This window comes from Mustela nivalis (genome assembly GCF_964662115.1).
Source record: "Mustela nivalis genome assembly, chromosome: 4".
NCBI lineage: Eukaryota > Metazoa > Chordata > Mammalia > Carnivora > Mustelidae > Mustela > Mustela nivalis.
This window is the reverse complement of record NC_139023.1, coordinates 123516172-123543073: the sequence shown is the minus strand read 5'-3', so window position 1 is coordinate 123543073 and position 26902 is coordinate 123516172. Positions and strand designations below refer to the sequence as shown.

At 42.4% G+C, this 26902-nt stretch overlaps 1 protein-coding gene across 3 annotated transcripts; it reads right to left on the bottom strand.

Annotated features, from left to right (window-relative positions):
- Positions 1-15205: 15205 nt before the first annotated feature.
- LRAT (lecithin retinol acyltransferase) lies at positions 15206-26468 on the bottom strand. Of its 3 annotated transcripts, none has more exons than XM_082728762.1 (3): positions 25015-26468; positions 22986-23526; positions 15206-19169 (listed from the first exon to the last, which is right to left on the bottom strand). In XM_082728762.1, exons 2-3 carry the CDS (start codon positions 23523-23525, stop codon positions 19017-19019), a joined length of 693 nt encoding a protein of 230 aa, XP_082584888.1. In that variant the 5' UTR covers position 23526; positions 25015-26468; the 3' UTR covers positions 15206-19016. The 3 variants fall into 3 exon arrangements, with proteins under 3 accessions (XP_082584888.1, XP_082584887.1, XP_082584886.1); XM_082728761.1 differs by lacking the exon at positions 25015-26468 and adding an exon at positions 23813-23895; XM_082728760.1 differs by lacking the exon at positions 25015-26468 and having other exon boundaries at positions 22986-24328.
- Between the last annotated feature and the right edge of the window lie 434 nt (positions 26469-26902).

Sequence of the window (26902 nt, the reverse complement as noted above, 5' to 3'; positions counted from 1 at the left end):
TTAATAAGTTATTTATTCACTCATTATCCCCATATATCTTAAGGTGACTGTTTAGATTAATTTCTTTTTTTTTTCCTTTGAGTGATTTCCTCCAATAGTCTTTTCAAAGTTGGCCTTTAAATACAATCTTTCTGAGCCTTGAATGCCTGACACCATTGTTCTTGCTCCATCATATTTAAATAATAGTCTTCCTGGAAATAAAATTTTACTTTCTCAGCTTTCTTATTTCAACACCTTGAAATAGTACTTTGTTTCCTTCTTGCAACCAGTGTTATTGTGGAGATGTCTGACATCAGTTAATCTTCTTCTTTTTGAAGGTGTTCTGTTCTTTCTGGAAGCGTTTATAATTTCTTTCTTTGGCCTTAAATTTTATCATAATGCGTCTACATATAGTTGGTTTTTTTTTTAACTATATGTTTAAAAAAAAAAAAAAAAAACTGAGGGAGAGAGAGAGAGAGAGAGCACAAGCCAGGGAAGCGGCAGACAGGGAGAAGCACGCTCTTTGCTGAGCAGGGAGCCTGATGCAAGGAGCTGAGCAGGGAGCTCAATCCCAGGATCCTGAGCTGAAGGCAAATGCTTAACCAAGTGAGCCACCCAGATGCCCCTTTATGTATAATTTTTTTTTCTCATCCATTTTGTTTAGCTCTCTATGAACTCCTTCACTCAGATACAGTTCATCTTTCCTTCATTCTGGAATACTCACAGGCTTTTCTTCAAACATTTTCTTTTTTCCACCTAACTGTTTTTTCTCTTCAAGGATTCTTATTAATTGAATATACTTCTCTCCTACACTTAAAATTTTTTGTATGTCTTATCCCTTTATAATAATCATCATAATTTATACTTATGTAACATCTTCTGTCCATTTTGCATAAGTTAATTCAATCTTCACTACAAATCCTATAGGGTAGGTCCTATTACACTATCCATTTTACACATGAGAAAATAGTTGTAATTAAGTAACTTGCTCAGGATCATTCAGCCAGTAAGTGGCAGAGGTGATATTTGAACCTGTGCATCTGGATGGAGAGTTCACATTTTTAAAAATCACGATGCTATAAGGCTTGTCTTTATTTATCCATAATGTTGTGGGTAGAGTTTTTGACCTGTTTTATCCAGCTTCTTATTAATTTATTGGTTATATGCATTGTGCTACTTATCTCTCCTGTTGCGTTTTTATTTTAGATCATGTTTTTCATACTTAGCTATTTTTCTAATTTTTTGTTTGTAAGTACTAGTTCTTGCTTCATGTTACGATTAGCCTCCTTTATTTCTTAGGGAATATGTATCATGCTTATTTTAAACTTGCCTTCTAGTTCATCAATGTAACTTCATCCACTATGGCTTGTCCAGTTCTTTGGTTGCTGTTGTGATCTTTGGTTATCTAATGTTCCTTGTGAGCTCAAGGCCATACTGATGCTCTTCATCAGTAATATGAACTGAGGCCCAGTCCTTTGCTGGGCAGCTTAGGGAGTTGGCAGCTGGCCAGAGGCCAGAGAATCTTCTTAGATTTTGGTTATATACTCCCAGAGTAAAGGAGGGAGCAGGGAGAATTCCAGGACCTACTCTTTCCCCCCTGCTAGTACTACCCTGGTAGGCCCCTCCCACTAGGTGCTGCCATCTTTCTGCATCCCAGTGACACAGTAGAGTTTCTATTCTTTCCAGTAGAATTTAAATGAATGAAATGATGTAACACTAACTCTTCCCCAAACTATTCCCATGTTCTCCCAGGAAGATAGGTAATCTTAGGTCACCATTCTGTTATTAATTTTGGAAATATTAGAAGCAGGATCTGGAAAATATCTTCTTCAAGGAAGATAATTTTGGTTTTCCCTTATTAAAAACTTCAGAGAAGAGGTTTAAGAGAATGTATTTAATAAAGCTTCACAGATGTTTTACACACCATGAAGCTGAAACATTTACTAGAATGAGAATTTACCAATTACAGCTAATGCTTACTGAGCACTTAACTCTGTTTTGGCACTGTGCTCAGAACTTTAAATGTGTTATCTTACTTATTCTTTACTAGTTTGATGTAAAAGTACTATTTTTATCTCTATTTTATCAGAGAAGAAAACCCAAGCTTAGGAAGTTTAGTTGTTCTTTTTTTTATTTTTTAAGTTTTATTTTTTTAAGAAATCTCTACACCCATGGGACACCTGGGTGGCTCAGTTGGTTAAGCCACTGCCTTCAGCTCAGGTCATGATCCCAGCATCCTGGGATCGAGTCCCACATCGGGTTCTTTGCTCGGCAGGGAGCCTGCTTCTCTCTCTACCTCTGCCTGCAACTCTTCCTGTGCTCGCTCGCTCTCTCTCTCAGACAAATAAATAAATAAAATCTTAAAAAAAAAAAAAAAAGAAAGAAATCTCTATATCCAAAATAGGGCTCAAACTCATTACCCCGAGATCAAGTCACACACTCCTCCCACTGAGCCAACCAGGGACACCCCCTCCCTTTTATTTATTTATTTTAACTTCAGTGTTCCTGCTTTGTATAGGTAAGAATTTAGCAACCACTTTATCTTCAAGCATTGCCCTATGATAACTATTATGAAATCTCTTACACTCAGTAGCGTATTCCAGTACTCACAGTGAAGAAAGAAAATTACTTGGATAAGTTGACAGATTCAGTGTCCTAGAGAATATGGAAATTCAAGCAAAGAGCTGGATTTTTTACACCCTTTTAGAAACATTGGATAATCAATGTCTTAAAGCAGGAGGTGGGTCATTTCCAAAAATCTTGGCGAGAATCCCGTAGATCATTAACATGTCTCATCCCTGACTCCGTGGCACCACAGTTCTAAATGAAAGACCTAACTTTTCATCCAGATAACTGGCATTTTTTTTTTAATATTTTATTTATTTGACAGAGAGAGAGTGAGAGCACAACAGCAGAAGCAGGAGAAGGAGAAGTAGCCTCCCCCCTGAGCAGGGAGCCAGATGCAGGACTCAATCCCAGGACCCTAGGATCATGACCTGAGACAAAGGCAGACGCTTAATGACTGAGCCACTCAGGTGTCCCAATAACTGGCATTTTTCATGAGGGTGATTATCACAGTTATTAGTTACCATAATATTAGAGGCCATTTAATGCCCAGGAACTTGGAAGTTTACTTTGTTCATAAAATGACATGTGTGTCCATATAAAGATATAGAGCATTAAAGCAATACAGTAAGCATTTAACTGCTTTGTGTTTAAAACTGGATTTACTCCCCACGGGGCTAGCATCACTGAGTGACTAAGTAGGATCACTGGGCTCTTGCTATCCCCCGGTAGCAAGTTCTGGACGGGACTCCACACTGAGAATCTTACCACAGCAAAGCTGCTGCTCACTATGTTGCTGTGAGGTAGTATAGTTAGGACTTTCAAAGCAGTAGAAAAAGATTTACCTTCCAAGCGTTTTTTAAGGCTGTCCTCAGTAAAGAAACATTTTCTCTGGTAGCTAAAGGAAGAAAATTAAGGGGTGAAACAGAAAACAATATTCATTCTGTAGACTTTGATGGACCATCTCCAGTATTTGTCAGAGTACTAAGCCCTGAACGATAAGAGCAATTCCTATGAATAACACCATTCCTATGTCTGGTTGGTTCAAGAGATAATTGTGAAACTACTTATTGACCTTGAATAGCATGGCAGTGACTCCTAAATTCAACTGTGTTTAAGAATTGTCTTGAGGGGTTGTCATTAAAAAAGAAGATATCTAAGATCCCTGTCAAGATTTTGAATCAGCAAATTTAGCAATTGCAATTAGGTCAGCTGCATAGAACAGAACATTCTAAAATAATTCCAACTGCCTGAATACATTAACAGCTTATTTGCTCTGAAGGAACACAGTACAAATCTGATATAGTATCATCACAGGGACCCAAGGTTCTTTCTTCTTGCTTCAACATTTTAGGTTGCTGGCTCCCATCCAGAGAGTCACCTCATGAGCCGGAACAGCTGATGGCACTTGAACCCTTATGTCCACTTCCAGGCTGTCAGTGAGAGAAATGGCAAAAGAGAAGGCACACTCCCTCCCCTTCAAGGTGCCCACCTGGAATTCCTCTACAACATGTCTGTCTTCATTAGATTGGTCAGAACACTGTCCCATGGAAAAGACAGTCGGGAAATTTGGTATTTCGACAGGTGTTTTGCTAGCCCCAACTAAATAAGGATCATATTACAGTGCTGATGTGATAGCCGACTAGGAATCCCAGCTCCACTGTATGTGGAACGTTGTCCAGGGACCTGCAATTTTAACACATTTCCTGGGTGATTCTGATTCAAGCGGCCCGTGGAGTATGCATTGGAGAACAGTACTGTAGACATTCAGAAAAAGGGAAAAAGAAGAATGGGATGATATTAAGGTTTTGTTTTGGGGGGATTTTTTGGAATGATACTAAAGTTTTTGTTTGTTTGTTTGTTTGTTTGTTTGTTTTTAAAAGCACTCCATTTAACAGAGGTACACAGGCCTAATGAAATGTATACCTTGAAAAGAAAACTGACCTTTATTAAGAATGCTAGAAATGGGGTGTGAGTGTTAAATAAAATAATTTAGTTGGCTAAGTGTCATGTTATTATGTATGCATTATTATTGCCCAGTATTTGGGAGAAACCCTGAATACACACACACGCACACTCCACTCCACCTCACTCACGCCCCCCCGGAACTCCTGCTGCCCCCATCCAGAAACTGAGCATAATCAAATCTTTCTCACAGGTGGAATCTTGAATGCTGTAAAGTCCAGTTTTCCATATGATTGCTAAGGACATCTGAATGGTTCTTTTAGCTTTCCTAGGTTCCGATTTTAGAATAAGAGGTGCCCATCGATGTCCCAAGCTGAAATTTACATTTCACAGCCTCTGTGTTCAGGCCACGCTTTCCTTTTCCCTCCTTCCTCCTTTCCCTGGCTCTTCCAAACTTTTTCTATTACCCAGATTCGACAGAAAAAGCTTTTCACTGACAGTAGCCCCTTCTCTTCATAAAAGAACCAGTACCTCTCATTGCTGGAAGCCTGGCCTCTGCTGGGATTTCCAAGAGGTCAGCAGCTGGGTCACATCATTGGAATGGGCAGACCGACTAAACAACCATCTGGGGACCTTGGGACCTAACCGCCCCCTGGCATAAGCCTCATGCAGTGCCCCAGAACCCCACCAGCCAGGCTTTGCTCCACAAAAGCACCTCAGCAGGAGACACAAACAGCTGCTTTGCTTTTTAGAGCTAAGTCTGAAGAGGAGAAGCTGAGCCCAGAAGAATCCCTTTGGTAAACATTAACAGAAAGAATTGGTGTGTAGTTTCCAAAAGGAACTGTAAGCCTAGAAGCAACTGCTTAGAGCATGGAAGAGGCAATACTGACTATAACATCTTGGTTACCATGTATTAAGCAGATTTATGGACCAAGCCCACAGCAAAGTTTGACATACTGTAACCTTCACCATAATCTTGGAAATAAGTAATGTCGTCTGTCCCCCATTTATGCTGGAGAACATTAAAAGCAGGATAGCTTGCCAAAGAACTCTCAGCTGGTCAGGAGCAAGACCCAAAGCCCAACCTTTCCATTGTACCACAGAGACTCCCTGACAAAGACTGAAAACGATTGTTGAGGGGGGAAAGTGAAATCACCGTGGGGAATCACAAAGAAATGTGAAAACATTTATGAAACAATAGAAAAAGGATTAAACGACACTAACATTTCCAGGATGAATCAATGCTCTTCCTATGAAATCTAGAAATGCAATTATTTTGACAATCTCCCATAGATTAGATGGTGGACAAACAGGAAAACTTGCAAGATGGAACAGGGTGTTTGGCAGAGAATCAGAGTCGTTGAGGGAGTGCGTCATGGAGGCAAGTCTGCAAGCCTGTGCCTAGTGCTGACAGGTGTGCCTGCTGGGGCTGTGAGGTGGGCAATGTGCCCACACCCTGGGAAGCGGCGGTGTTGTCAGAGCCAGGGGAGGAACACCTGAAACTGGTGCATGGCCAAAACTCTTTCTTGTACGTTAGCTATCAGGGCAACAGAAGAAATGTAGCAAAGTGACGAAAAGAAAGGCCATCTGCTCCTTAAACCCAGAAAAAGGGCTAAGAATGAAAATGTGAAACTATGACATGAGAGGAGCAAAGGACTAAACAAGAAATTTACAACACTCATGACATACTACATGTTGGCTAATTGAATTTAAGTTAAAAAAATAAAATTTAAAATGAAGGAAGAGAAATTGACAACAGTCAGGGATAAGTGCCACGTTCATGCCTGGAAAACCCAGCCTGAATAATATCACCATTATCACTGCCAGGCATGAGACTGTGGGAGGCTACACAGGGCCCTTGGCCTTCTGATGGAAAGGAAGCCCTGGGGCCTCACTGTCCACATCCATAGCTCATAAAGCACCTTGCATGCAAGTACTCAATGTCTGCTTGCTGAAAGGAAGAAAGTAAAGAGAGAAAACAATCAAAGGGTGAGTGGCTAGTTAGATGTCTAAGTGTAAGTCTGCTATGGATCTAAAAGTGAGAGAATGTTCTTCCTTTGGCTGAATGTCTATAGAAAAAAAAAAGTGGGAAATACTGAAATTGTAGTTATTTTTAAGAATTTATTGAACACTATATTATACCCTCAGAAACACTTTAAGAGAACGTATAATTTAATGCAGGGGCCTAGGAAACCAGCTACCAACAAGGCAAATACATTGATTTCAAACCTGCGGCATCTGGTTATTTTGGGTCATCTCAGACCCTTGAACTTGGCCCCAAGCCCCATTGGAGAATTACAAATAAAGGCAGCTGGGCCCGCAGCCACCAGTTCACTCCTGCACTCCAGGTGTAGTCTTTCTGTTTTTAACCCCTCACCTTGCTGCAAACATTGGGTCTGGGTTTTAACAGGTGCCCAGTGGGGGCACATGAGGCAGAGGCCTGTACTTATGAGACCAGGCCAATCTTGTGGCTTTCCAACAGGGGCCATCCCACATCGGGCTCCTTGCTTAGTGGGAGTGTGCTTCTCCCTCTGCCTGATGCTCCCCCTGCTTGTGTGCTCACTCGCTCACTCTATCTCTCTCTCTGACAAATAAACAAAATCTTAAAAATAAACAAACAAACAAACAAACAAAAAAACACACAAAAAAAGCACCTGGGAGCTCTGATCCTGGGACATTCTTGTTTCCCACCTCACCTTACCTTCACTCTGTGCACCCTAAAGATTTGGTTCAGCTCGTTACCAATCTAAAAGATCGGCTTTTAAAGAAAACAAAAACTAAGACCTGCATCTCCACCTACCTGTCTCTCACTTTGCCTTCTGACACAATGTCCATCTCCTAAGCTCAAGGGCCTCACCCTTCGACCCACTGCTTCTGTCCTCTGCTTACCCGGTGGTGGTGCTGTCAGCGAGGATTCTAGGGCCTGGTCCATAAGAATAGAGACTGGAGGGAAAATGTTTTCAACTGTAGGAGGATATTCAATCCAGCCTGTTCTCAGAAAATTACCAAGACAGATTTCTGCTGAATCAACAATATTAGATATATTGTACGTGTAAATAACGTCCTTCAGTTTGTAACATAGGTCTATCGTTATTTGTGATTCTACCGCTCACAATAAACTTTTGAGAAGGCTTTTCACCATGCCCCATAGGTGGAGAGCCAGGAAGGTTCATTTGCCACCCCCGCTTTCTCAGCTTTTCAATATTCACCCGTTGAGTTGGGCTCTAACTTGGAATATGAAACACCTGGCCCAAATAATAAGTCCCAGATGAGTTTTGTGGTTTAGGGAACTGTGTGTGCCCTTGTGTGTTTACCAACAAACAGACAGACACACCTGTTGTTCTTACACAGGCCTTGGTTTTATCTCTGCATCTGTCTTGGCATTGCTTCACAGAAGGAAGCTGCCTTGTAAATAACTCACCATGGAATTTAGAGTGTTCACCACAGTGCCAGCTTAGAAACTCTGTATTGTCCACATCAGAAGGCTGCTGAGCAGGAGCAGTACCTGCAGTAATTGGAGCCACTTAGCATATCTAACAGAACTAAAACCAGGCATCAGCTGTGTTAGCCAAACTTTCCAATTCCAGGGACAGGGACCAACTGGCCTTTACATATCAATTTCTTGTGAGGACTTTCTTTCTTTCTTTCTTTTTAAAAGATTTATTTGACAGAGAGGAACAGCAAGAGAGTGAACACAAGCAGGGGGACTGGGAGAGGGCGAAGCAGGCACCACGCAGGGAGCCTGATGCGGGACTGGATCCCAAGGCCATGATGCAAGTCAAAGGCAGACACCCAATGACTGAGCCACCCAGGCACCCCTCTTGTGAGAATTTAAGATCTTCAGAGTGGTTACATCCTTTTGAACTTTAAGATTACAACCAAAAAGCACAGGTAAGGACTAGGCAAGTAAAGGTGTCCCCTTCTTATGCCAAGCCCACTGGCTAGACACAGCAGTATGATCTCAGAAAGAAATTGATGTCCTCATTTACCTGGTTGCCCACAATGAGGGTGATGGGATATGATACAGAATTTAGGGTAAAAATACCAAGGCTTGAGTCCTGATACTACATCGCTGACTTCAGGGTCATGAACGTTGAATCCGCTTAGCCTCAGTTTCCCAGACTGTAAAACAAGAATAACACTTTGGTGGTTAAAAAGGAAGTCATTTATTATTTGTAGGCCCAGTTTCTTCTTTATAGGGTAATTGTTATCAAATAAGCAAATGTGTGCAACAGCAGTTTATAAAATAATTAATGAGAATATGTCAGATATTTTCTAACGCCACTTTCAACCAAAGATTGTTCTAAAACTGTGGTCACAACATGCCTTCTCACTAGAGACTTTTTTTTTTTTTTTTAAGATTTTATTTATTTATTTGACAGAGATCACAAGTAGGCAGACAGGCAAGCAGAGAGAGAGAGGAGGAAGCAGGCTCTCCGCTGAGCAGATAGCCCGATGCGGGGCTCGATCCCAGGACCTCAGGATCATGACCTGAGCCAAAGGAAGAGGCTTTAACCCACTGAGCCACCCAGGCGCCCCTCTGCCTTCTCACTAGAGAGTGAAAACTTTCATCTCCCACCCCTCTAGTCCCTTTACCAAGGTCGGTGACCCCTATATCATGGACACTCACTATAGGTGAGCTGAATGGGAGGAATGCAGCAGAATCTGAATTCTCCCCCATGGGAATGAGTTAGCTGCACTGCCAAAAAGTAGTTGGTATCCTAAGCCTGAAGGACAAATGTGGAGTGGTTGATCAGGAAGCCCCCCAGATTCTGGGTACCTAGGAGAGACCTCCCTCACCCCGCCAAGTCTCCCTCCTACCAGGAAACAAATGTGTACTTGGGAGCACATCCTAACACACTGACTTCGGAGTCCATGTCCTGAGGTTCAGAGTTAGTCACTATCACCGCAAGACAACTGCCACGTGGAGGCAATCTGAGGGCAAATCAGTTTGCCACAGATGTCATGACATCCCTTCATTCCAACATACTTCTTAAATAAATCTTGGAAACTTTCACGTTCTGGGCTCTCGAGGAGAGTCCATTCCACGTGTCAGCATCAGGTCACCTTGCGTTGCAAAGTCTGCATGAGCAGGTGAAGCCACCAAGAGCTGCAGCACCTGAGTCTGGATGTGATGTAAAGATGAACACTTGGTTGCCTTTTACATAGCAAAAAATAAAGGTGAAGTTCCAAGAAAGAAAATGGACTCATACGTCCCTAAGTAAAAAAAATCAATAATAAATAATAAAATAATAACAGATAAAAAGGACTACCAAATTTACAAATTATATTTAATCATACTTAATGACGCTGCAAGGGGGTAAACTCAAATGCTTATTCAGAGGCAACCAAGATGACGACTCCTTCAGTACATGCCCGTTCAAGCCACATAGGCCTCTCACACAGTGACTTAAATTCCTGCTTCATTATAAGAAGGCAAAGACTACAGCTCATCAATCCCACCCATTCTCATTTTTGTGCAAACCAATGGTGGACTTACGTTGGGGGGTGGGGGATCAGTTTGAGGCCTGGAAGGAAAACCAAGGAAATGGCCATATGGGGAGAATCACGGCTCTGATCAAGTCTTCTTGTTGGTGTCTTCACCTATTGCTGAGGTGTGTAGAAAATAAATGCAAAAAGTGTCCTTTCTCCTTTGAGAAAAGATATCCATAGCACTTGGTCTCTGGGTGGTTAGGGGAATGAACACCAGCAAAATAGAGAAATCTGAGCTATGGAAGGAGGGGTGCCAGTCCCCATAGCAGCCACAAAGAGAAATGCTGATGGAGTAGCCCCTTACCTCCTGAGGAGCTAGTCCCTCAGACTGCTGTGTTGCTCTAAAGCCGTTTCCTTCATTCTCTTTTATTTTCAGATGTTATTGTCACTTAAAGTCCATTTCCAGGAAAAATTAGATGTAGGGAGAAAAGGAGAGAACTGACCACTGTTGACAGTCGTCGACTGTCCTTTGTCTGTGACTTGCCAGAGATGAGGTGGAGGGAGATGTGTGTGCAGTAGTGGAGTGTGGAGCTGAGTTGGGGAATCTCAAAGAGGAAATAAATGTTGGTGTAGCTTCAGCATGTAGCAATTGCTACGTTCTGGGTTTCCACCCAGCAGTGAGGCACCTGGTCAGACCAGGTGTCTGGACCAACATGGTTCTTCGGGGTGGGGGGGAGGGCACCTGGGGCTCACTCTGTTAAGTGGCTGCCTTTGGCTCAGGTCATGGTCCTGGGGTCCTGGGATCAAGTCCCATGTCATAGGGCTCTCTGCTCAGTAGTGAATTGCTTCTTCCTCTGCCCCTGAGCCCCCCTTGTTCTCTTTCTCTAGGGGAAAAAAAAAAAAGCTCTGGTTCTTCTGCTTGAGCAGATCCTTAGGGGGCAGCTGCAGGCTGAGCCAGGCTTAGCATACAAGAACTGTTTATTTGATAAATTTTGGAGTTTCAGCTCATTGATTTACTCAGGATAAACAAGAAGATTTACTTAGGAACACTAACACATTCTTCCTCAAAGAATAAGCGATTCAGCTGAATAGCAGATAAAATGATCTCAAAATTCTACATGCATTGAGATCAATATAGAGCTAATGGATAAGAAACCATTATTTTGGATAATATCCATTGAACAGGTTAGCGGTTTGGATTGGTTTAATCTTGTGTTATGATTTTTATGACTTTTTAAAAAGATTTTATTGATTTATTTGATAGACAGAGAGAGACAGCAAGAGAGGGAACACAGCAGGGGAAGTGGAAGAGGGAGAAGCAGGCTTCCTACTGAGCCAGGAGCCCGATGCTGGGCTTGATTCGGGGCTTGATCCCAGGACTCTGGGCTCCTGACCTGAGCTGAAGGCAGATGCTTAACAACCGAGCTACCCAGATGCCCATGACCATTTTAATCTGTAGAGAATCTGAAGTATACTTATGAGGTTATCATGCCCCCCCCCAATTCCAATAGCATTTGAATCTGAGTCTTCCACTGTGTCTTGATCTCTCCATCGTTCTGTGAAAAAGAAGAAATGGTAATGGACTCCCCTCAACAGGTTGTTTGAACAAGAGCTCAAGACTCTAGAGATCTGGCAGTATGGTTTTTGTTTCTACTCCTTCCCATTCCCCCTACCCCCTTACCAGAATTTACATCTGAATATGTGTTCTTTTCAAGGAAGACAATAGAAATGGGAATGTTCATTGATTTGACTTAACTGTCTGATAGTCATGGCTGCTCTGAAAGAAAAGTGCAGTTTTTTTTTTTTTTTAAGATTTATTTATTTGACAGAGAGAAATCACAAGTAGACAGAGAGGCAGCCAGAGAGAGAGAGAGAGGGAAGCAAGCTCCCTGCCGAGCAGAGAGCCCGATGCGGGACCCGATCCCAGGACCCTGAGATCATGACCTGAGCCGAAGGCAGCAGCTTAATCCACTGAGCCACCCAGGCGCCCCAGAAAAGTGCAGTTTTGATAATATCCCCAAAAGTTATTTCCCTCAGAAAATAACTATGAAAATTAACTTGAGTTATGTTTCTTAAATGAGGCATAAAGCAGTTCACAGTATGTTCCCAGTATGTTCCCTTCCAAAGAATGCTGAAGAGGAAACAGAGATGTCGGATATTATGCGGTTCTCTGTCTTTGGGCTTTGTTGACTTCCTTTTCCCACCAAACTATGACAAAAGGAAGCCCACACTCACTTTCCGTTTACATTTCAACCCATAATCTGCCTTCTCCCTTAAACTCCCTAACATCCCCATACCTAACATTGTGGATTCATTAAGGCCACTCAATCTCCTTATTTGTCAAATCCACTGTGAACACCCACCAGACCCCAGCTCTCTTCTGTATCTCCATGCTATTCAGATTCTTAGCTTCTAAAACTTACTCCTTCCTGGACTTCTCACAGTCTCTCCTTGGTCTACTCTAACCTTTGTGCCATTATTCCTCAGTCTTCTAGAACTGTTACTGCTCTTTCTTCTTCCCTCTTATTTTTTTGTGACCTTACTCTTACCTCCTTTTTAAAATTCTGCATAGACTCCCCCAGAGGGTCCAATTCATATCCTTGCTTCACCCACCACCATTATGACTCATAAATATATCCCCATTCCTGAGCTCTGTCTTGAGCATGAGACTCCAATTTCCAGTTGTCTACTGTGCATTTCCACCCATGAGACCAAAGCCTTCTCAAACTTATATATCCCAGATCAGGCTCATTCTATTTCTCCCTACTTCTGCCCAAATTAGCCGGTATGTCACATACAACAGGTACGGTTATCTTAGTGCCAAATCATAGCCTGTCATGCCTCAGACGCATTTCTTGTCATTCTTGGCAGGCTTTTTTGTAACCTGGTTTCTGGCTTAGTTGGCCAATGTGAAGCCCTCGAGGGAGACTGGAGGGTGAGAGTAGAGGAGAAACCAGGAAATTACACACATCTACATGCTCATTCCACCTGACAATACTTAGAATGATTTCTGTTTTCTTCATTGGGCCCAAATGAAACCCCCTCCTCACCCCTCAAATCAGTCATTCTCTCTCCTCCCTCCTCATTCCATCCTACTGAGTTACTGTTGGTCTTCATAATTTCTCTCCTACATTTTGGTGATAGAATTTATGTCCCTTAAGTTACATCTCCTCACCTAATCCATTCTCTACACAGTTGCAGAGTGAGTTGTGACGATAATGAGATGTTACTCTCTTCTTGAAAACTAAAACTGATTGCTATCTTCAAAGAAAAATCAATCATAAGTAGCCTTTTTATTTTATTTATTTATTTTTAAAGATTTTATTTATTTATTGGACAGACAGAGACCACAAGTAGGCAGAGAGGAAGAGAGAGAGGGGGAAGCAGGCTCCCCGATGAGCAGAGAGCCCGATGCGGGGCTCGATCCCAGGACCCTGAGATCATGACCTGAGCCGAAGGCAGAGGCTCAACCCACTGAGCCACCCAGGCGCCCCATAAGTAGCCTTTTTAGGCTCCTTACCTTGGAACATGTCATTGTGCAACTTGGCAACAACTGGCCCAAGGATGTCACGTGAAGGGAACAGACCTAACAGATATGGAAAGAACAACTGGCCATGAGGTAGCCTCAAAGAGAGCTTTGCTCATGACCACCAATATTACATAATGACTGGTCAGCTTCATTAGATCCTTTAGAAATTTTAAATGAGAGACAGAGGCCCAGAGAGTGGAGAGGTAGAAGAAACACAAAATCAAGGAGTAGAAAACTGTGAGGCAGCAGAAACGATGATACTCTGAGGGTCAGGAACAGTAGGTGGGTAGCAAGAAGAGTAGCAGTTACAAGCTCAGTGGAATGTGGAATGAAGTATCTGGGACAGAATCTAGAATCAAGAGGAGGATGGCGCCAGGGTTGTTGTTGGATCATGGGAGCAGATGTGAGCGGATTGGGGAGATGTGACCATTCATCCTTTGATTCATACAGCTCCCATTTCTCCTTAAATAAATAAATTTCCGTCCATAAACTTTACATTTCTTTTCCTAACAACCATATCCCACCCATATCCCTCCCATTTCTCCTTAAATAAATTTCCGTCCATAAACTTTACATTTCTTTTCCTAACAACCATATCCCATCCGATCATGTGTTTGACAAAACAGGATGCTCATAAGGCTCACCTGAGGTATTTGGAAAGTTTAGGAAATGCTTTCTTTCCACTTCAGACTTTCATAGTGTCAAGTTCTCCATGATCTTGCCTCTTTTCTCTAACAGCACCTGAGTCTAGAGTTGTCCTCCTCAAAGGAATGGTCGAAGAGTATGGATACATTGCTCTCAGACAACAATATAAACACAGGTAATTGTTCTTTGAGACTAGCAGTAATCCAACTGTGCTTTGTTTTCTCATGACTCCGTGCCTTTCCATGTACTTCTCCAGGTGGCTGTAATGGCCTGGAGAAAGATCTCTTTCACTTAGAATGCTTGTACTCTTTACAACTCAATGAAGATAATGAAAACTTGTTTCACCATCTCTCTCCTTTACTTGCCCCCAGCAGACAGGTATAAGTTTTGCCTCTGCCCTTCTGATACTTGCACAAACTTATTGTTTTGAAATCTGTTTCCTTGCCAATCTTTCTCATGAGACTGAGCAACTATAGGACTAAGATTCCAACTAGTTCATTCTTTTGTGGCCCTGCTTGGAGTAGACAAAAGGTCTGCAAGAAATTAATACATTCATTGGATGAAAGCTTGTCTAATTTATGGGAGACCTCAGGAATTCAAGGTCATATAGAGGAAAGAAAGCTGGAGTCAAATTATGGATCTGCCTCTGGTTATTTGTGTAATCGCAAAGTATTTCAACTTCTGTGCCTGATTTTCCATGTCTGAAATGTGGTTAGATGTTTAAGGGTTTGGCTCAGCAACCACTGTGGTTCTTTACAATACGGTAAATGTATCTCAAAACCGACCCTGAGATTTCGTCCTACTCACACTCCTGCTCCACTCAGCCAGAGGAAAATGGCAGCCACACTAGCAGGGTTAAATATCTGGTGACTGAGTTCATGTGCATGGCTCTTTGTGCTGTTGCTGCTTGGCTTTGTGGAATGGAGAGAGTTGTTATTTAATATACACAGAAACTTTTTCTACATAATCAAGATCGGCTTCCGGATGTGGATAACATAAATCATATCAATCTGGAAGCAGATCCCCATAGTTATAATTTCAAATATGTAAAGCCAATTATGTTCAGTAAAGGAAGCCTTGAAAGACAAAATTCTCAGGCTACCATGCTCAGAAAAACATTTATGTGTATCAAATTCAAAGACAAGAGAGGACAGCATATAAAATTGATTTTATTTCATATACATATAAACCAAATATAAAACTAGTTGAGCTAACAGATATAGGTTAGACAAAATTCTCTAAACAGATTATATAAAACATAATATTGGCAATCATCATTTCTTATATGCTTCTCATCTATCACAAAATTTTGCCATTGGCGTAATTGTGTTATCACTGGAAAACTCCTTTCAGCAGTAGTATGAAATAGAAATGGAAAAATAAGAAATATATCTCTATTCTGAAAAAAAAAATTAAACAACAAATCTGCACTTCTTTGCTTGTCCTTGCAAAGACACAGAACTAGCAGAATAAAGTTCTGAAATATCCAAAATGCATACAGTTACCACATGAAGTTCTATTTCAGGAACAGATTTTTTGGCAGGAAGGGATGCATGACTCCTCCCTGACACTCCACAAACAGTTACTCATGAGTCAAATAGAAGGATTTGGCTCCTCTGCTGACAGTTTCTTGACATGTTTGCTCCCCACCCTCACAATTACAGGCCCTGATTTGAGAGATTAGGGACCATAACTAGTCTCCTAAGAGAGTCCTTTGTCCTGTCTTGCCCCATGCTCCCTCCTTCCTCTATACTTTTGGGAATTACCTTGCTGAACTCAAACCTCCACTGCCTGTTCATAAAATCCAAACTTCTTGGTCTGCACAAAACTTGTACCCACCTAATCTTTGCTCTCTTTTTCCAACACCTCTCCTCATCAGCCTTGCTCTACGCTAGCCTGTGAACCACGTGCCTATGCCTGACTGCCCCATGCAGTTCTATGCTTCAGTCAATGAACAGTTGAGTGCCTCCCACTTGGGTGCTAAACAAGGAATGGGTAGTTTTCCTGCATTCGCTCATACTGTTCCTGCTACGTAGAATGCCCTACCCAAATCTCTCCCCTTGGAAAACATCCCGTTTCCAAGTCCTAGTACACATCCCTATAATTTTGGCCCTATTGGTTAAAACTAACCAGGTCATTTTCTGTGCTTTAAACCAGCTCTATTACAGACGTACTGCTTCTGTGTCAATGAGGCCCTAAACTTTGAGGTCCACGTCTGCTTCTTTTCATTCCTATTACCTGCCAAGTACTGGAGACATTATTTCATCTTAGCCCCAGCTAGTTCTTTGGCCTTCATCTACATATGGCAACAAAACAAGCACCAAAAAGCTGCCTTAGACACTACTTACCATTTCACAAGTTAGAAGGGAAATTTAGAACTGTAAGGGACTTGCAGAATCCTAAGGATGAATCTTAAGTAATGAAGCCCAGAGATATTCATCAGAGACACAGGAATGGCTCAGTTTCTTCCACAACCACAAATCAGGGATCTGTGCTGCTTCTACCTTGTTAAGCAACTCATCAAACTGAGCTCACCAACACTTTCCTCTGTCCTAAGTTCAATAGATTCTAGTGTTGTGGGGTACTGGATAAATGCTTCTTTCCAGTTTCCTCTTCCTGTAAATAGCAGAACACATCAGTGTGATAAAATCACCTCATACTACTTCTCAGCCTAATGCTAGCATTGCCTACTTCTGATTTCTCTGAACTTTGGGGAGATTTAAATGCTTCTTCCCCTGTATTCCCTGAGCACTGTATATACTCTGATACGAGTAGTTCAAATGTAATATTAATTCTAGACCCTGAAATTACAACAGGTCAGTGCCTGGCATATAATGAGCACTCAAATGAATGAGGAACTGGATCTTACTTTAAGCATATGAAGTAAAACTAATTATGTTAATTCTAACCTTAATACTTCCCTTAGCATTTAATAAGGGATTATTATCTGTGAACACAGATTTAACATCAGGCAGTGGGTTTTGCTACCTGACATACTGAAGTCTGCAAAAAAGCAGGACACCATATGTTTAAAAAATTTTAACATTTAACATTATTTAGCAGGACACCATATGTTTAAAAAATCAATTTATTTAAACAGTTGCTACAAAGGTAATATACAGTCAGGGAAAAACCACTAATACAAGGGAGTTCTCATAGTGGTTGCTTTCATGTACACATACTTAAGATAAATTTAAGTGGTTGGAATAGGCCCAGATAACCTTTATTCTGTGGTGTTGCCATTTCGTGTTTTGACTATTTAAAACATTTTAAGTTATTAAACACAAAGTTTAATTATTTTTTTTTAATTATTTATTTTACAGAGAGAGAGATCACAAGTAGGCAGAGAGGCAGGCAGAGAGAGAAGGGGAAGCAGGCTCCCCGCCGAGCAGAGAGCCCGAGGCGGGACTCAATCCCAGGACCCTGAGATCATAACCTGAGCCGGAGGCAGAGGCTTAACCCACTGAGCCACCCAGGTGCCCCGAAGTTTAATTATTATTAAACTCCAACTGAATTTGTTGTAAATTAGTGGTAGTAAAACAATAGTTACACTAAAATCTGCTCTTAAATTTGTTCTGATTAGATCACTGAGTAACCGACTCAACTTCCCCATATCACTCATAATGTGACTCATTATCTTGTGATTCTTGATAGCTTAAAAAGCAATTTTAATACTTGAAATGCAAGTCTAGCTTGTGGCCTAATTTTTATAATTTGGTAATTCTACAAAGTATTTGAATGCTGTCTTTAACAGTGCTACATCTCAACCGTGATATTAAGACAGCCTCAGTGTAATCGATTTACACACCTGGTGACACTAAGACACTCAGAAATTACTTCTAACAGTAATTTCCTTGGGGCATCCTTCTTTAAAGGATGGAAACTACACTTTGCAATGAAATTAATAAATCTGTTAGAAGACAAATCTGAGGACTTTTAAAAATTATACAATACATTAGTAAGTGCTTTAAAAGGTAAACCATCCAATGACATATATGAAAGTTATACTGTGGATGCAAGGTCTAAGAAAACAGACTAAACTTGTTTTTACATCACTTCTACAAATGCTCTCTGGCAACCACACTGTATTATAAAGCAATCAAGAATGTTTGTCTCTCATCAGTCTGTGTAAATGTGTACATTTGCATATTTAATTGGCACATACACTCTCTAAGTATCCAAATTACTTCAATCCTGTATCTTTTTACCTCTCAGAGTGGTTTAATATCACCACAGTGACACATAAAAGGAAAAAAAAATAACAAATGTCAAGTTTCTGGGTAAGTAAATCCAAATCAAATTGTTCAACTGATGCTATACTAGCTTATTTCTGCAGGAAAACATAGGTTTCTATAGTTCTAGTAAGTTACTTTATCATTAAACTCCAACTTTACAACATGGTTTCAAGTAATAAAAATACTTTTGACTTATTGGGAATTATATATAATACATGAAAAAAAAAAGATTATGTTTTTTTGTTTTTTGTTTTTTGTTTTTACCATCACCAAACATGTTTTCATCTGAACAAGGGAAATTCTTTTAGTTTAATGTAAGGTTTTCGATGAAACAGAATAAATTTACAATGAAGTTAGTGGGCTCATTCAGTAAGTCTTCTAATCTTCAAATTCAGGCCTAATGGAGAACCATGATTACAGGAGAAAAAATAATCTCCTGTGGCCATCATCTTACTGGCTGGTTCCCTTGGAAGGATGACTTCTATCACAAGTTGCCATGTTTCCAAGATCTGCACAGGGCTTTAAAATGGAACTGCCTGAAGATTGAGAAAGCCTTTGTTCTTGGGCTTACACAGTAAGCACTTTGCATGATTCTTAGTCACATTTTTATCCAGAACACAGTGTTACAGGTCACATTTTTCTAGACGATGCATATACTGACTTGTGCTCTATAAATATAAACATATTTACACACAGAATACACACACTGACACGGGGATATGAAGTTAGCCAGCCATCCATAAGAAGAATGGGATAAAAATTGCAGGAAGGGTAGTATACGACGCCAAGCCCAGACAGAATATAGATGCCAATCCCAAGACCGCCGAAGCGAGAACACTTCTTTGATCACGGATAATTATCTTCACATTCTCACAGAACTAGAAAATAAAATTTAAGAATATTAGAAAAGGGGCTGAACCTAAGAAGAATCACCTATACCAAATAGTAAAGCATAATTTTCTCACCTATTTTTCTGTCTAATAGAAAAACTAGAATTGCTCTTAATGACTTTGGAAAGTATTTAAGATGTAAGTAGTTCAGTTTCTTGGTGCCACATCCCATAAGTGACTGAAATGATGCTTCAGGCAACGAGGTTCATAATGACAATTTCTAAATACAGAATTTTTATAGAAAACTACAGTAACCATATAAAAGTTATTTGGTATTAAAGATTAAAATTTTAAATTGCCTTTCAATAACAATAACATATTCTAAAATTACCTAAGCATAGGAATCTCTAATCTTGAGTGATAAAATTTAGCTTATTATTATTGGTGAATTCAATTCCTACAACTCACATTTGAAAATTTGATGATACCAGTGAAAATGTTCTTCATAAATCTCAAAATCTAAAGGCATAGAAAGTCTAATTTTTTTGGTCATATCCCATTCCCTGAGTAAATTAAATTCAATCAGTTATGTGACATAAAATTGGCTGCTGGAGATAAATAAATGCCTCTGAGGAAACCATTCTTCTAATATGTGAAATTGTTTTTCTTTAAAAATTTAATGCACTCAGAAATGATGGCTTATGTTTGAGTCCTGGCTCAACTCTTGTTAGCTCCAGTAAATCTCATGTAAATCATTTAACTTGTCCAGACTACCCTCTTCTCCTCCATGGGAATAAGGAGGTTGTTGTGAGGATCAAATGAGATCTTTAATGCAAAAGTACTCTGTATTCTTCTACATGCTGCATAAATGTAAGGCATTATGGTGATTATTATTACTGCTACATCTGTTGACAATTATCTCTACCTCATCACTGTCTGGGCAAAATTTATCAATGAACTGCTTTTATGTGTGACTTTCACTACTCATACTAGTTTTAAGCTCCTTTTCTAGACATGACATTGTATATGTTTTGAGGGTGTCCTATACAGTCCTGGACAGCTAGGTTTCTAAGTTCTTAATGGACAGACTATACAAGCCCAATATATTTTAATGCACTACCTTGACTGTAAGGTTGCCTCTATCCATACTTTTATACAAATACAAATACGAAACTTCCTGTTAGTTATCCAGATGCTGTTTTTCTTACATGTCAAACAGATGATTTGTCTCTTTCTGCTGAACAAAAACACTGACCCCAAATATACAATCTTAAAGTGGTGAGGATCAAACTAAATGAAGTTTTCAGGACAATGGGAAAAGTGCTTGGCAAATAATGGGAAGATATGCATTTAGGTAAATGAGTAAGCTGTCTCCATACAGTTATGTCCTTTTGTCTTTTTCCCCAGTAATTGTTAATTAAGGAAAACAGGGAATCATTGTGGACTCCTTTCCCCAAAAGCAGATTTTTCCCAAGGAGTGTCTTATTTCTATGTCCTGTTCTTGTTCACTTGGCCATTAGCTCAGAATGCATCTCTAGTCTAGTGGTGCTCAACAGGAGGAAATGTCCTGCATTGCTGGAAGGTGTGAAGAAGCCTGTAGGGGCACTTTCTGAGCACTGAGACCCCCAAAATTAAAAGGGGTATTTGCGTTAATTTTTTAACAATGAAAAGCATGACCAGCAATTAAAAAGAAGAAGAAGAAGAAGAAGAAGAAGAAGAAGAAGAAGAAGAAGAAGAAGAAGAAGAAGAAGGGGAGTTGAAAAAGCATAAAGCATAGCAATAGTAACTAAAGGGCTTTATAGTTTCCAAAATACTGAAATTGTTAATAGTAATATAAAACTCCCTTAATTTTATGATTTCTACACTTGTTTAAAGAGCTTCACGCTACAAAAAAGCAAAATGTTTTCTTCCAATTTATTTTCCAATTAGTTGCAGTGCTTTCATGAGGGAAAGTGCTCTTCAGAGTGTTTATAAACTCACACTTAACTAAGAGACAACTTACAACTCTCAGTATTATGCTTCCAGTTGTCTACATAGACGGAGAACCCAGCAATCAGACCCTGCATCAAGTAATCCCTTACATCTCTGAAAAGAAGAAACCAGTCCTCCTCCAGTATTAATGACCTACTTCTCTCAAGGCATGTTCAAAAAAACAGTTCTTAGAATTGGAAAATTTGGGATGGGTCCCCCCCCCCCCCCCCCCGCCAGGAAATCTACTCTGGCCAAATTGTTTGTTACACCATTCAAAGTGGAGACAAAAACTCCGTTTCACAAGAGGTGCTATGCAGCAACAGCAATTAAAACACTTCTTTACTTCTGTAAAACCTTACAAAGTTTCCAAAGATGAAAAACGACTCCAGCTAGTTATTTATGCAGACTAAATATTTTACTACCTCAAAAAAAAGCACTTTTTTTTTTTTGGTCAAAATATAGAATACAGTGCTATATGTGTTCCATGAAAGGGTAACTCCTAATTACTGGATAGAAATACTGTTTTTCCTTAGAGAAATAATTTGCTTGGTTCCTAAGTAAATCTGGCATGTTTCCTTTTGTACACTTTTTGAGCCACTGTTTGCAAATGTAGTGAAGTTCATTTCTAATCAGGCCTGGACTGGGGCTGTGATTCTTAAATCATTGCACACTGCTCTAACTATATTTTTATTTTACTTAGAAAAGAATTCCTAGCTTGAGTCTGGTGTAGCTCTATAAATAATCTATCAGGAGTTTCATAGACCAATGTATAAAAAGCATAGAATTTGTATGTTCTGCCACAGATGAAAGAAAGATTTCTCCATATGGTCAAAAAATTCATCAAGATGTGGAGCAATACAAAATCAGTTGCATGGACTCATTCTTTTGGTCCATAAAGTATCTAAACATGAAGGCTAAAATGTGAAGCTCATTAGGTGATGGCCCAGGTTTCACTTAAGAATGAACATTAACAATAAACTAACAACTACATCAAAGACTGAGAAAGCATCTAATTGCAAAAGCAGTTGCAGGCTTAGAAAGTCAACTATCTTTAAGTTAAGAGGTTTCAAAAGGAAATAAAAAATGCATCTCCTCCACCCCTTTGGATTTGTAATTTAATCATCGTCAATGCTAATACTGGTTTTATTTTTAAGTGCCCATAAAAATTACAACATTGAATGGACCTTCTTGAAAACCAATTGTTTTGATCTTTGAGGAATCCATAAACAATCCCACCTTTGGAGCTAAGGGTTGAAGGATGCCTAACAATGAGGAAGTCTAGATGGGGATTAAAGCCTTCAAGGAAAAGAATTCAGAATACCAAGGAAATAAATTCTCTGAAGCCAGACACAAGAATAAGGGATCTACCAGGGAGGTCTTCCTACTGGGAATTATGATAGTTTATATTAAGCAAAGGGAATTCACTGTGCAGCTTAAAGACCGAGAAACCTGCATGTTTCCTTAATTTTAAAGGCACAACAATTTGTACACAGGGTTATAGATAAAATACAAACGATGAACGCCTTTCTTCGATTGCAATTCTTGGGAAAATTTGCAAGCACAAAACGACAGATTTTCTCTCAACCCCCCCCCCCCATCTCCGACCTGCCCTTTTGTCATTTCGACGACGCTGGGTGGACACCCTGAGGACCTCTGCAACAATAACTGCGTAGATTTAGAATCGCTGCCAGCGGGACCGTATTTCCACACTTTTTAACAGCGCATTTTGAGGTTACCTTGCTAGGGACAACGCTATTTATTTACTTGGCCTCCTTCAGGAACACCAGAGACCGTTACTCATTCTAGAACTCAATCCCTGATCCCAGAGCCTAGAAAAAAGTTAGAGATGGAAAAGGGGTCCCCACCGAACCCACGGGCGAGTCACCCGTGTACCTTGTCCGCCTGGGGGCTGATCGGGGTGCCGAATCTGCAGTAGGTTACGAAGTGCTCACAGTTGTTCCAAAGTAGGCTGTAGGGAGTCATGCCCAGCAGCTTCTCGGCCCTTTGCGCCACCTCTTCGTTGAGCAGCGCCTTCTTCTTGAGGGACTTGTCCAGGTGATTGACCAGGATGTCGGCTCCGTAGGCGAAGTCCTCCACTGTGTCCACACGGATGCTGGCTACTCTGCCAATGACGCCCAGAATGAGACGCTTATTGGAGACCACCTTCTGCGTGAGCCCCTTGTCGCTGGTCAGGGCCAACAGGATGTCGGGCATCATGTGGGCAACACGGTTGTCGCCCAGGTAGATGCCGTAGTGGGTTAGGTGGGTCCGGGGCACTTCCAGCACGTCGCCGCGGCGGAAAGAGCTGATCTCATAGAAATTATTCCTCGCCTTGTCTTCGGCCGGGGTGCCCGAACTGAAGAGCTTAAAGTTGGAGATGAGGAGCAGCTTCTCCAGCAATTGGGACAGCGCCTCCAGCATCGGGTTCTTCATCCTGCAGGGGAAAGGCTGCGTTGTGGGGGGACCGCAGCCGGTCGCGCACGGGCCGGGGTAGGTGAGCTCGCCAGCCTGGGGCGCTGCGCTGCTGCTCACCTGCAGGCCAACGGCCCAGTGCGCGGAGGACTGCAGCTGCCTTGAAGGGGGAGCGAAAAGAAAAGGAGAGAATCCTGGAGACTGGCTTGGCCGCCCCGCCGTGAGGACTGAGAAGAATGAGGACCTGATCGCGGCAGACCGCGGAGACAGTGGGACCGGCGCTGAGAGCAACAACCCACGAAACCCACCTGGGGGCCGTGCCGGGGCGCAGGGCCGCGCGCGGAGCTCTGGGCTGAAGCCTTCTCTGAGGCCTTTTATCCCAGTCAAGGGGGCGGGGCCGAACGCCGTCACAGACCCTACGACAGCGCTGATTGGGCCCAGGCTACCAGCGCAGCTCGCCGCGAGGGGCGCGCGGGTTCTTTGGAAGGGGGCTGGCGGGCCCCCTGGGTGCGGTGTTCTTCCTGGAGACCCGATTCCAGGTGCAGGTTCCCCCTTAGCACTCGCGACCCAACCTCTTGCATCCTCTAAGCGGTGGTTTAGAGCAGTGGCGGAGGCACTGCAGGGCAAAAGTTTCTGCACCTGTCTGGATTGGGCGTATTCTGGGCACTTCGAGAAAGTTTTCGGTGGAAAAGTCCCCTCTGGCGAGATTTCTGAGCCGAACCACCTCCCTCTAAAGGGATGGATACCCAGAGACCTCGGCTTACTAAAGTGTTTGCATTTCCTCTTCGAAGCGTGCGCCTCTCCAAAGCATGCGGAATCCTTCCTAAATTACCCGGAGACCTAGTCCCACGCGCCGCGGATCTTCGTCCTCCCTTTTATATGCCCGAATCCTGTTTGCTCTCAGTTGGCGCGCGGGTCGCCTAGAGACCCGCGAGTCCAGATCCCGCGCTCTGGCGATTGGAACCCAAGGCGCCTCTGTGCTCGGACGCACCAGTGACCGTTGAGCGCGCGGCTCTCAACGGTCAACAGAAAAACGGCGAAGCCCCCAACGACCGCCTGGAAAGCCAGATTCATATCAAGTTTATTCCTCCGACCTCAGGGTCAGATGGACCCTGTGTGGTTTCACCCAACAAGACCTTGCCGCTTTCAAAGCGCAGCCGCCGGGAGTGGGCAAAGTACGGATGCGGCACTGCTTTCCTTGCCAGAGCGCCTGCAGCGTGACCCAGGCGCAACCGGTAGGGTGGTCGGCTGGAGCAACCGGATGAGGGAGCTGTAGACGCGAAGTCCGGGCCAGGCTCCGCACCCGGAGTCCCAACCCTGCTCGGAGTTCGGTGCTAGTGCATTATGTAAATGCTTAAATTCCGCAGACAAAGGCCACAATAGAGAGCCTCGGTTGGCTCCACAAAGCTGCCCAGTTCGGGGCTAATAGGTTTTTTCTGAAAGCAGATTCTCCGCTCGCCTGGGGGAGGAGGCTGGCTGTGGATGATGGATGAAGGGCCATTCATCTTACCTGGAAGATGAAGGGGACCATGGAGACCAGGCGGGGAGGAGGCGGTCTCCTCTAATTATCCTCGGAGGTCCGGCCTTTTCTCCCACCCCGGGTCTGCCATCAGCGTTCTGCCCCAGTCGTCCCGTTTGCCGGTGACTTTTTTGTTCATTTTTGCAAATGATCCCGAATCACATTAGAGTTTTAGCAAAGAGAAGAAAACTCCATTTCCCACAACCGAATCGAAAGCAGACGATGGAGAAGGGGAGACAGGCAGTGCAATGAAAGTTTAAATCGTTTATTTCCCCAGTCTGCCCCCCAAAATTTAAAGCGCAGAAGTACGCAGCTGCCAAAATTAATCAAACACCCGCGCGCGTGGGCGTTTGTTAGCTTCCAGCCGCACACCAGTTCAGCCGCTGGATTTTAAAATCTGGGGAGTCTGTGGAAATTCTTAAAAATCTGATCCGGATCTCGGCGCACACGTTAAACTGCAGATCGCACGTCTGAACACTCTAGTCTGGTACAGTTCTAAGAAAGCGTAGATGCCGGAACCTCCAGTGTCAGGAGCCAAACGGCTGGGGGAGATCAAAGGGGACTTAGTAATTAGCGATTTCCGTCTCTGGTGGTCACTAATGCGGATTATTAACGCCTACGACTGACTCCACCTGGGAAATTTGCGCAGACAAAAGTACGGAGAACTACAGAGAACTCTTTCAGAGCAAAAAATATTAGGGAGAAATCACCTCGAGACCTTCAACAGCCTCATCCCCAAGGGGTTTTGTTAAAGATACGCAGTGCCAAGCTGATTTGCGTTTCCCCTGCCCCGCCTGAGGAAATTCGGCCCTGGGTAACCCAAAGGAGACTGCAGAACATTTCCATTTGCCGTGTTTTTGAAGTCTTCTGAGACCTCTTAAGCGGGGAGTGGTTAGAGAAGATTGGGCAGCTTCTCAACTGAAAAAATGCAGCGTCCTCCAATGAGCTCTTGAGGGCTCAACTGATTTGCCCTCCCCATGGTAACCCTACTTTACAAAAGGCAACTCTCAACGTTCTTAGGCTTGTATATTATTTTTTGTGGCTGAGCAGTCAGTTTCTGATTGCTCCCTTAGAGGCACACTTCAAAAATTTCTTTATATGCTAATAGTCACACTCCTACTAATAGACTGCATCAATATTAGCTAAACTGGGAAGGGAAAATGCTGTTAGAAGGAAAGGCCCACGAAAAATCTGATGTTTGAAATTTCTTCTTGGGGGTGCCTGAGTGGCACAGTCTGTTAGGCATGGGACTCTTGGTTTCTGCTGAGGTTGTTGGGTCCTGAGATCCAACCCCAGTGTGGGATCTGCTTAAGGCTCTTTCTCTGCCCCTCCCCAGCCCCGCACTGTCTCGGTCTTTCTAAAATAAATAAATCCTTTAAAAAACAATTTCTCCTTCCTTAAACCAGAAATCATTCACTTAGAACAAGGAGCATCCCCATGGGTTGCTAGAAAAATCTCTTGTTTTCCGGATTGTATGAAAATCAGCTACTTTCAACAAGTCTCCATGTGCAAATGCCTTGAATGCATTCAAATGGGTCACCAGGTCTGGCCTGGGAATTCTAAAAGAGCTGAGGCTTCCCAGGTCAACACACAGACTTCACTGAAAGGTTCAGGAACTCTGGCCTCAGTTACCACTTCCCTATCCTCCCAGTAGAGAGTGAGAACAACCCCACCTGTAGTTCTCAAGTCTGGGCCCGTTTCTCCCAGCGGTACAGGCCGAGACTGTGCTGGGTTTCTGTGCAAAAGGGGTTGAAATCGGGCCTCATAAAGCCCACCTAACTTGGGGGCTTCATCTTGGTACCCTTGGGTCCCTGGGAGCCCATCATGGGTCCCAGGAGAAAGAGGTCCCACTCTCAGAGACAAGGTGCAGAGTCCAGTG

Coding starts and splice junctions, on each gene's coding strand:
- LRAT (XM_082728762.1), bottom strand. CDS start 23,525: ATGAAGAACCCGATGCTGGAGGCGCTGTCCCAATTGCTGGAGAAGCTG. Junction 19,170..22,985: donor TCAGCCCCCAGGCGGACAAG/GTACACGGGTGA, acceptor TTTATTTTCTAG/TTCTGTGAGAATGTGAAGAT.